This window comes from Trachypithecus francoisi, unplaced genomic scaffold (assembly GCF_009764315.1).
Source record: "Trachypithecus francoisi isolate TF-2019V2 unplaced genomic scaffold, Tfra_2.0 Lachesis_group6, whole genome shotgun sequence".
NCBI classification, from domain to species: Eukaryota; Metazoa; Chordata; class Mammalia; order Primates; family Cercopithecidae; genus Trachypithecus; species Trachypithecus francoisi.
This window is the reverse complement of record NW_022681471.1, coordinates 79,358,287-79,369,785: the sequence shown is the minus strand read 5'-3', so window position 1 is coordinate 79,369,785 and position 11,499 is coordinate 79,358,287. Positions and strand designations below refer to the sequence as shown.

General features: G+C 43.7%; 1 protein-coding gene across 2 annotated transcripts; it reads right to left on the bottom strand.

The window, feature by feature from the left end:
- Positions 1–233: 233 nt before the first annotated feature.
- ASB12 (ankyrin repeat and SOCS box containing 12) lies at positions 234–6,685 on the bottom strand. 2 transcript variants are annotated; one of them, XM_033200984.1, is made up of 3 exons: positions 6,512–6,685; positions 866–1,712; positions 234–508 (listed from the first exon to the last, which is right to left on the bottom strand). In XM_033200984.1, exons 2-3 carry the CDS (start codon positions 1,686–1,688, stop codon positions 375–377), a joined length of 957 nt encoding a protein of 318 aa, XP_033056875.1. In that variant the 5' UTR covers positions 1,689–1,712; positions 6,512–6,685; the 3' UTR covers positions 234–374. The 2 variants fall into 2 exon arrangements, with proteins under 2 accessions (XP_033056875.1, XP_033056874.1); XM_033200983.1 differs by lacking the exon at positions 6,512–6,685 and adding an exon at positions 2,777–2,902.
- Positions 6,686–11,499: the final 4,814 nt, after the last annotated feature.

Sequence of the window (11,499 nt, the reverse complement as noted above, 5' to 3'; positions counted from 1 at the left end):
ATTATTCAGGACCTTGCTTCCAGGGCAACACAGCTCCCAAAACTCTCTAAAGGATCTTGGTGTGGAGGTATAGGCCATTGGGTTAGTTTCCTCTTTTGCTCTTACAGACTCCGGTGCTTGTCAGATACCAGACCATTTGCTATCCTTCCCCATGGCCAATCATACCCCTTCCCTCAATAACACCCACGCCCCCATCCATGCCCACACACACCAGACACAACAGACACTGGGACTTATTTTCTGGATAATTTTATTGTGGAGGATAATACAGGAGAGCAACTCCAGGTAAGTGGATGAGGCTGTAATGCCCTCCAGCTACCTGAGTCCCCAGGTGGTTTTTGGAGGCATCATAAGTTCCTGGGGAGACTGCAAGATTACAGTTGGTGTTTTAGATAGCTAATCAACATGGGAGGAATATCCAGCTGGTTGATGGCTTGTGGCTGGCCAGCCTGGCACAGGGCTCTGCGGATGACTAAACGGGCCTGTGATAGAAGTGACCGTGGAGTGGCTACAGCAAGAAGAAACAGGTCATGAGGAGCAATTATCAGCATAATTCTCCCACACAAGCCTACATCCACCCTCCCCTGGCTACTACAGCCCTAATGCTCTATCCTTTCCAAGAAATAAAACAGTCATTGGCAGAGCCAGAACCAGAAATTGGGCTAGTGCTCCCCACCCCCACCCAACCTTATCTTAGTGACCTTTCTCTACCATGGAATACATAACCTCTTCTCTACTGGGGCCCCAGGAGAGGGAGGAAAATGGAGTTTTCTCCAGTGCATCTCAGAGGATTGGCTTTTACAGTGATTTGGGGCCCTGAGACCTCCAAGCCTCGTGACCCAAGGCTGGCCTGTTCACCACTCACCTCGGGCCTGTAGCAGCAATGCAATGCCTTTATCATCTTGTGAGGTCAGGTCAAGGGAGAGAGATGGAAGGTAGATATTAGCACCAAAATCTATTAACAGCTGGATGTACTCTGGCTCACAGTTATGGTGTAGGCAGATTTCAAGGAGGGTGCGGGGTCGTGGGACACGAGCCAATAGGCCCTGGTCAGTGCAGTTGTAGTCAGGGTCTGCTCCGTGGAGCAAAAGCAGGCGGAAACAGTCAAGGTGCCCGTAGACTGCGGCCAAATAGAGGGGGCCAGAACATGAAGCTATGTTTGATGCCCAGACTGGTAGTTTAGCTTTGACGTTGGCCTCTGCACCATGGCCTAGGAGCTCCTGCAGGATAGCAACAGCACCATCACGGGCAGCTGTGAGCACGGGAGAACAGTTGTTGTAGACGCTACCACCAGGGCAGGCACCAGCTTCCAAAAGCACACGTACACAGTCCAGATGGCCATGACTGACAGCAGTGAAAAGTGGCGTCTGTGCCTTGACATCCAAGCTGTCAACATCAGCGCCATGTGCTAAGAGGACCTGCAAACAGCTCAAGTGTCCATAAGAAGCAGCCAAGCGCAAGGGTGTCCCAGGAACGCCCCAGCCACTCCTGCTGTTGATGAAACGTTTGTAACGCTCCTGGCGCAAAAGCTGGTCCAAGGTATAGGAGTCGTTGTCATACACTGCTTGATTGAGAGCCTGCTTCTCCTCCGTGTCGGTGTCCTCCTCCTCCTTGTCAGGCTGCAGGAGGGAGAAGATCTTGGTGATGTCCATGAGGTTCATCTTGGCTAACTGGAGAACTATTCTCATTATGAGCAAAAGGAAATACCAGATCTGTGGGTGACAAACAAGTGGGAGAGAATGAGGGTACTCATCAAAAGCCTGACCACACACCCTCCTTGAAATCTGCCTCCATTTCACCCCTTGCCCCCTGCCCTTCACCATCAGGCTACTCATTCATGGGTCTCCTACTTCTCACTCCCAATCCCACTGTCTTACTTCAGGCCCCAAAGACACTGCCAAAACAGGTCAGGGCATTTTATAGTTTGATGCCTTTGCATATACTCTTCTGCCTGCCCCTCAAACTCCTACTTCTAGGAAGCCTTCCCTAATCTCCTCTTCCTGCTCAGGGATTCTGAAGGATCACAACTAAACTTCAGCTATGAACTTTCAAACCACATTTCTGCTTATCTATATTCCATTAGTGTATAAACTCCAGGGCAAGGACCCTGTATTCATTTTGTATTCCTCTACCTCTAGTAGGGTTGTATCATGGCTGGAAATTTGGTAGACGCATCTTCCTCAGATCAGAATGTGTGGATTAGTAAGGTGGCTCTGGCCTGGCACTGGCTAGGCCAATAGAACCATACTTTGTGGTGTCAAGCTGTCATCCCTGAGCTTCTGACATCAGTCTTTTGGGGCAAGCCCTTAACTCCATTTTCAGATAGTTTAACTCTTCACAGCCCCTCATATATGACTAAAGCTCCCTCACCCGAGTGTTCTGTAACCTTCCCTCAGATGAAGGCCTCACATTTCAGGAATAGAAGTATTCAGGAAATTGGTATCAAATGATATTTACTGATTAAATGAAGAGGTGGCGTTACAAAGAACATATTTCAAGTAAAATGAAGACAGATGGCAGGAAACAGTCGAGGTTCCCAGGGCAAGTTTCCTCTCTGATTACAACTAGATTCTCCCCCAGGGCCAATGTAATCCAGGAGTCCCTTTGATTGCCAACACTGCCTCCCCATTCCTCTGGTTTAACCCTTTTCCATCCTCTCTGTCTGACCCAGCCTAGAGCCTTGACTCAACCTTCAACTCTTCTCTTCCCACAATCCTCAGGCCCTACAAAACCACTCATGGCTCAATGTCTGACTCAACCTAACTTCTGACCTTACCAGTCCTATTCCTAATGCTTCAGTGTCAAGGTCACCCACCTCAGTTTGTAATGTCATCAGGGTGAGCTGGCAGGTTTCTCAGAACTTAAGTTTCCCTACTCTCCCATATCCTGCAGCCGAGGTCTCAGGGCCTCATACCTCCTTTTATTCACTGTCTACCCCCACCCCTCTTGTTAGTCTGGGACCTCAGGTAGCTACCTCATAGAAAGAAAATTATGAGGTGGGTGAGTAGGGTCACCCTAAACTTTAGGCCCCTCCCCACCCACCAGCATCAGCTCCATATATGGTCTTATTATTTATTTATTCTTGGGGTGCAATGGAAAGGACAGGAGTTTAGAAATCCAGCAGACCCAGATTTGCAGCTCAGCACTCTCAGTTCCTAGCTGAGTAACCTTGGGTAAGTCTCTTCCCTTCTTTGGGACTCAGTTTCCTCATCTATAAGACAGAAATGAAAGTCCCTTTCTCATGAAGTTGTTAGGAGTAAGAGGGCTACTACATACTCTGCACCTTCAGCCTCCTCACACTGGCTCCTCCCCCTCAACCATCTTAGGAGACGAAACAATAAACTTCTATGGTCCTTTGTCCCACTCTAGCTATCTTTCTCTTCATCTCTCCCTTCTTAACCAAACATATCCAAAGAGTTTTCTACTATGTACTTCACCACCTTCCATTCACTTATACAATCTCTGTAGTCTGGCTTCACCCACCCTCAAACACACACCAAGAAAGCTCTTCAAAAGGTCATCTTTGTGGGTAAATCCAGTGGATGTCTTGAAGACCTTTTCTTCCCTGACTTTTCTGGAATATCTATACCTACAGACCACTCCTCCCTACAAACTCCTCCATCATCTTCCTTGCCAGCACACTCTCCTGAGTTTTCTCCCTTCTCATTCTCCCCTGAAATATTTATGTTCGCTTCTCCATCCTCTTCTCTCCATTCATGCTCACTTTATTCTGATTATTTTAAACCTCTCTGTCCAAGTCCCCAGCTCTCTCTTTAGCTCCAGGCATGTATCTACTGAGTTTCTTCAAGCACTTCAAGACAGCAGTATCACATCACCACCACTACCACCATGATAAAACTTGATCCATATATCATTTCCTCGCCATTTACCTGGTCAACCAAACCAAAAACCAAGACTCCTGTCAATCTTCTTGCATCTTTATCTCACTCTCATCAAATCCCATTAAGTCCTGTGGATTTTACCTACTAAAGACCTCTCCAGACCATCTGTCCTCTTCAGGGACCATTCTCATTGACCATGCTTTATCTAGGCCCCCACTGCCTTTTGCCTCAGCAGTTATAGTGGTCTCATAGGTAGTTTCTCTTTTCATTATTTTCTCAACATTGTTGATAAAGTGGTAATTTTAAAATACATATCTGATCTCTGCCAATCGTCTGTTTTAAATACTTTAATGGCTCCCCTTTCTTTCCAGCTACATCCCAAATACTTTAGCCCAACTCAGAGGTCCTTCATGAACAAATCTTGGCCAATCTCTCCAGCCTCACTTCCTACTACTCCTTGACTTATACCCTGAGATCCAGTGACAAGAGACAAGAAATGATGGCTCTCCATATACACCATGTTTCTTTCTGCCACAAGCAACTCCTTCTGCCAAGTTAATTCCTCCAGAGAATTGTAACTCCTATATGGGTCTTTGTTTGCCCCCAGTGCAGATAAAGAGGCCATATGTGGTAGTGGCAAAACATGGGAGTTCTGCTTCTACCCCAGCTCCAGCATTTAGTAGCTGTGTGACCTAGGGCAGGTCACTTAATCTCTCTGTGCCCATTTCTTAATCTGTAAAGACAAAATAACAATAGTACCTGCCTTGGAAGGTTGTTAGGATTAAATGAGTTAGTACATAGCACGTGCTTAGAACAGTGCCTGAAAGTAGTTCTCGGTAACTATTTTTACTATGAGGATGATTATTACTTATGTCTCCATTTTCTATGGCTATTGCTCCCTACTTAATGTTCTAGAACCTCAGAGCTGCAATGGACCTTGTAAATAACTTAATTTAATTTTTTCAATTAGAGATGGGGAAACCAAGGTTCAGAGCAGAGCAGGACTTTAGTAATGTCACATGGTTGTTATTGTTAGTTGTCTTATGAACAAGAACTCAGAACACCTTATAATCCTATACTTTTCAAAGCAATTTCATGTAACAAAATAGGTAATATTATCCCCATTTTTTGGATGGAGGAAACTGAGTCCAGAGAGGGTAAGGGGTTTGCCATATGCCTTACATCAAGGCAAGAGCAGAGTCAGAAACAGAATCCAGGTTTCTCTACTCCTACTCCTGTTCTTTCTGTTGCAAGATGAAACACAAACACATAACCCCCTCCCTTGACTCCAGCAGAGTCACATTGCAGCTCCCAGGATCTTCAGCTTTTCAGAGTCATGATGAATTCCAGGGTCTTCGGTAATGGAAGGTTCTTTTACAAATAATTTATTCTGAAAACTGGTAGGAATTCCCTCTTTAGTATTTTATTTTGGGGACTAGGGTCTGGGGAGATAATGTGGCAGGGAGTGGCAGAGGAAAATGCCAAAGCTCTTGCAAAGGTCATACCAAGAGCCCACAGCAGAGCTCATATAATGAGCCTCCAGAGGGAGACCAAGCCATGCTCTCCAGCTGGCTTTGGCACTGGAGTGAATTGTGCCTTCGTTAGATAAGGACAAGAAAATCCAGCTAGCCTGTTGTCTAACCTCATTTTGCTGTAGTTTATTAATCAATAGTTATTATGTGCCTCCTACGTGCACGGAGCTCCTTCCTGATCCTAAAGATGTAGGAATTTTAAAACTTTTTTTGTGAGACTGGTTCCTGTGACAAACTAGTGAAGTCTGTAAACGCCTTTCAGAATGGTTTTTACTACATAAAACACATAAAATTAAAGGAACCAATTATAATAAAATGCGACTGTCAACATATTATTAATGCATGATATAGTAAGAGATGTTCTTTAGTAACACATTAAATAAAAAGGTCTAGTAATAATTTCTAAGTGGTAATAAATGACATTTCAAGATATCTGCCACAACTGTAATATGATATGAAATATCTGTGGTTTCTTCTGGTAACCAAGTTACAGGAACTGGTTATGCTACTGCCATTTGCTACCTGCATTCATCCTTGAAGGAAACAGTAAATTTTAGCTAGAGGTTAGGGGGAAAAAAGATAATTGTCTACTCATCCAAGTTTCTGGACCCCTTGAATTCTATCTAAGGTCCTCTTGGTGTCTGTGAATACAGGTTAAGTACTCCTACAGGAAAGTGATTGGTTTCTGTGCCCTAGAGCACTCCTTCAGGCATTAGTAGAACGTTTTTAAGCCTTATCTTCCTTCTCCCACCCTTAGGAGTTCTGCCCTTATGCCCTTAAACCCACTCCAAGGCACCCATACACACAGACTAGCCAACACCACCACACAGGGACACAAAGACAAATCTCCACACTTCCTGTAGTGTATAATCTCAATTGCTCTCAAGAAGCAGGTCTGTTTAGACTCGAGGTCCTAGGCAGACATATCCTCTTGGGACACACAAGGCAGGGAGCTGGCATTATATCCCTCCTCCCTCCTCCTGGTGGGTTACCCTAACGACCTCCCAAGCGCCTCCCCAACTCCCACCACGTCCCAGACCCAGTGGAAACAGCCTACAACGGGTAGTGGGTGATCACAGGTCTGCGGGACCGCGGTGGTCACTCTTCTCAAACCAGTCCTAGGCTCCAGGTACTCACCGAGCTTCAGCCTGAGGCCGTGCTGCCCGGGGTCGCTGCTCCCACCCGTCTGTGAAACATTGGGGCCTTGGTGTCCCCTCCTTAGGGAGCCTCTACGGCCCCAGCCTGGAGCAGCTGGGGCTCTCGGTTCCCACTGTTAACAATGCCGCTGAAAGACTAGGAGTCAGCCCCTAGTCTTGGTCCAAGGGGCTAATTTTAGGCTGCCCTCCACCCCCTCTTCCCAGGCCGTGTTATCTTACCAGTGCCATTCTGGGAGCGATTTCAGTAAGAGGAGGGGCTCGCCTGCGGTGAAGTCCTGGAAGGACTGACTGACAGATAGACAGGTGCCTGGCGAGGCTAGGGTTCCTGCTCCCAGCCTGTCCTCCTGTATCCCTCCCTGCCACTCAAATGGGAGGCAGGGTGAGGCCCCTGAGCTGTGGGTGTTCCCACACCTCCACCAGGAGGCACTGAGAAGGCCCAGCCTCAGCCTAGCACACATTTTTTTTTTCTCTTCTGAACTGAGCCTCTCTGCATATCCTCCAACTCATTGCCCCTCCCCTTCCCCCACTGCTCAGAGTGAGGAGGAGGGTGGGAAGGAGAAGCCTCCATAACAGAATGTGTTCTCACTCAGCTTTTCTAAAGCTTAAGAAGGGCTTGGTCATTTATAAAGACCTTCCCAGTCCAGCAACCCACCAGGCTCAGCCTGAAGAAAATGCCCACAACCTCCCACTCTCCTCACCCTAAAGCATCACCATTAGTTTAATGTGTCCAGCACTGGGAACTTTGTCAAAAACTCAGCTCTCACTTTTTCTGCCCCCAAAACAGCCCTCTAGGGATCTGAACCCAGGTATTATATCCTCCATGTCATCTTGTTTCAGGGAAAACAGCCCCAGCTCCTTCATCTTTCTTTCAATCTGGTATCTATTTAGTTCCCTCCCCAGTCTTGTCTACCTCACTCATGAAGTGGTCAAGCAACCTGCTTGCACATTGATAGTGCCAGGGAGCTCACAGAAGACCAGATCACTCCTCTGGGAAATGTTGGAATGTCCTAGTGTGATCAGTGACTCTGAAGATCAGAAATATCAAAAAGCATACCAGTTTCAGCTTAGCTTGAGCCAGTAGACTTTGTCTGAGGCCTCATGAAAGCCCATTTGCAGTCAACAAATAAGCTATTATGATCCTCAAGATGATAGAGTAAGGTGTTATTCTTGAAAAAAAAGATTTGCAGGATTTTTTAAAGTAAGTTTTTGTTGAGATAATTGTAACTCATATGTGGTTGTGGAATTAATACAGATTCCAAGTACACTTTACTGAGTTTCTCCCAAAGCTAACATCTTGCAACACTATAGTAATAATATAGTATAGGATACAGATTGATTTCTTTTATCAGCATTTTGTACTTTTCAGCTTGTATATTTTGTTAAGAAAATACCTAAATATTTCAATTTCTGTGGTGCAAATGTACATGGCATTGGATTTTGATTTGGGTTGCCATGAATTTGGTTCTTCAGTTCCAAATGTTTGTTTCTTCGTAGAAATGCAGTTGGTTCACATGCACTCGTGTTTATTGCAGCACTATTCGCAATAGCAAAGACATGGAACCAACACAAATGCCCACCAGTGATAGACTGGATAAAGAAAATGTGGTACATATACACCATGGAATACTATGCAGCCATAAAAAAGAGTGAGATCATGTCCTTTGCAGGGACATGGATGAAGCTAGAAGCCAAATCCTCAGCAAACACAGGAACAGAAAACCAAACACTGCATGTTCTCACTCATAAGTGGGAGTTGAACAATGAGAACACAGGGACACAGGGAGGGGAACAACACACACTGGGGCCTGCTAGGAGGTGGCGGGCAAGGGGAGGGAGAGCATGAGGACAAAGATCTAATGCATGTGGGGTTTCAAACCTAGATAATGAGCTGATAGGTGCAGCAAACCACCATGGCACATGTAACAAACCTGCATATTCCGCACGTGTATCCTGGAACTTAAAGTAAAATTAAATTAGATTTTAAAAAAAGAAATGTGATTTTTTAGTGTGTGTGTTGATCTTGTATCCTAACTGAACTCCTTAGTTACAGGAAAGATTTTGTAGTGGTTGATTGTTTACTTTTGTTTTTGTTTTTTGGTAAGTTTATTGGGATTTTCTACATAGCCAATCATGCCATCTGCAAATGAGGGCAATTTTATTTTTCCTTTTCCAATCTGTATGCCTTATTTGTTTTCTTTGCCTTAATACAATAGCCAGAACATCCAGCACTATGTTGAAAAAGAGTTGTGAGAGTGGACATGTTTGCCTTTTCCCAGTCTTAGAGAATTAGCATTCAGTTGTTCACAATTAGGTATGATGTTAATTGTACTTGTTTCTTTATTTTTATTTTTATCTTTCTCAATTTTTTCTTTTTTTTTTCTTTTTTTTCATTATACTTTAAGGTCTAGGGTACATGTGCATAACGTGCAGGTTTGTTACATATGTATACTTGTGCCATGTTGGTGTGCTGCACCATCAACTCGTCAGCACCCATCAATTCATCATTTATATCAGGTATAACTCCTAATGCATTCCCTCCCCTCTCCCCCTTCCCCATGACAGGCCCCGGTGTGCGATGTTCCCCTTCCCGAGTCCAAGTGATCTCATTGTTCAGTTCCCACCTATGACTGAGAACATGTGGTGTTTGGTTTTCTGTTCTTGTGATAGTTTGCTAAGAATGATGGTTTCCAGCTGCATCCATGTCCCTACAAAGGACACGAACTCATCCTTTTTTATGGCTGCATAGTATTCCATGGTGTATATGTGCCATATTTTCTTAATCCAGTCTGTCACAGATGGACATTTGGGTTGATTCCAAGTCTTTGCTATTGTGAATAGTGCCGCAATAAACATACGTGTGCATGTGTCTTTATAGCAGCATGATTTATAATCCTTTGGGTATATACCCAGTAGTGGGATGGCTGGGTCATATGGTACATCTAGTTCTAGATCCTTGAGGAATCGCCATACTGTTTTCCATAATGGTTGAACTACTTTACAATCCCACCAACAGTGTAAAAGTTTTTCTATTTCTCCACATCCTCTCCAACACCTGTTGTTTCCTGACTTCTTAATGATTGCCATTCTAACTGGTGTGAGATGGTATCTCATTGTGGTTTTGATTTGCATTTCTCTCATGGCGAGTGATGAGAAGCAGTTTTTCATGTGTCTGTTGGCTGTATGAATGTCTTCTTTTGAGAAATGTCTGTTCATATCCTTTGCCCACTTTTTGATGGAGTTGTTTGTTTTTTTTCTTGTATATTTGTTTGAGTTCTAGTAGATTCTGGATATTAGCCCTTTGTCAGATGAGTAGATTGCAAAAATTTTTTCCCATTCTGTAGGTTGCCTGTTCACTCTGATGGTAGTTTCTTTTGCTGTGCAGAAGCTCCTTAGTTTAATTAGATCCCATTTGTCAATTTGGCTTTTGCTGCCGTTGCTTTTGGTGTTTTAGACATGGAGTCCTTGCCCATGCCTATGTCCTGAATGGTACTACCTAGGTTTTCTTCTAGGTTTTTATGGTATTAGGTCTAACATTTAAGTCTCTAATCCATCTTGAATTAATCTTCGTATAAGGAGTAAGGAAAGGATCGAGTTTCAGCTTTCTACTTATGGCTAGCCAATTTTCCCAGCACCATTCATTAAATAGGGAATCCTTTCCCCATTTCTTGTTTTTGTCAGGTTTGTCAAAGATCAGACGGCTATAGATGTGTGGTATTTTTCTGAGGCCTCTGTTCTGTTCCATTGGTCTATATCTCCGTTTTGGTACCAGTACCATGCTGTTTTGGTTACTGTAGCCTTGTAGTATAGTTTGAAGTCAGGTAGCGTGACGCCTCCAGCTTTGTCCTTTTGACTTAGGATTGTCTTGGCAATGCGGGCTCTTTTTTGGTTCCATATGAACTTTAAAGCAGTTTTTTCCAATTCTGTGAAGAAACTCATTGGTAGCTTGATGGGGATGGCATTGAATCTATACATAACCTTGGGCAGTATGGCCATTTTCACAATATTGATTCTTCCTATCCATGAGCATGGTATGTTGTTCCATTTGTTTGGGTCCTCTTTGATTTCACTGAGCAGTGGTTTGTAGTTCTCCTTGAAGAGGTCCTTTACATCCTTGTAAGTTGGATTCTAGGTATTTTATTTTCTTTGAAGCAATTGTGAATGGAAGTTCATTCCTGATTTGGCTCTCTGTTTGTCTGTTACTGGTGTATAAGAATGCTTGTGATTCAATAGCAAAGACTTGGAATCAACCCAAATGTCCATCTGTGACAGACTGGATTAAGAAAATGTGGCACATATACACCATGGAATACTATGCAGCCATAAAAAAGGATGAGTTTGCGTCCTTTGTAGGGACATGGATGCAGCTGGAAACCATCATTCTTGGCAAACTATCACAAGAAGAGAAAACCAAACACCGCATGTTCTCACTCATATGTGGGAACTGAACAATGAGATCACTTGGACTCAGGAAGGGGAACATCACACACTGGGGCCTATCATGGGGAGGGGGGAGGGGAGAGGGATTGCATTAGGGAGTTATACAAGATATAAATGATGAATTGATGGGTGCTGACGAGTTGATGGGTGCAGCACACCAACATGGTACAAATATACGTATGTAACAAACCTGCACGTTATGCACATGTACCCTAGAACTTAAAGTAGAATAAAAAAAAAATAATAAAAAAAAGAAGAGAAGAAAAAAATTATGTCAACAAGACAAAATGAAATCCTTAACTGAATCATGAATTGAAAAAAATAAAATCATCTATAAAAAAGGCAGTTTGAGGCAGGTCAGAAACTGGCATATTAACTACATGGAAACTACATGTTAAGATAAATTTTAAAATAAATATTAAATTTCCTGGATTTTAAATATGGCATTGTGTCTATGTAAGAGAACATCTTCATTTTGACAACATATGCTAGAGTCTTTAGGCATTAACTGTCATGATGTCTATAACTTAC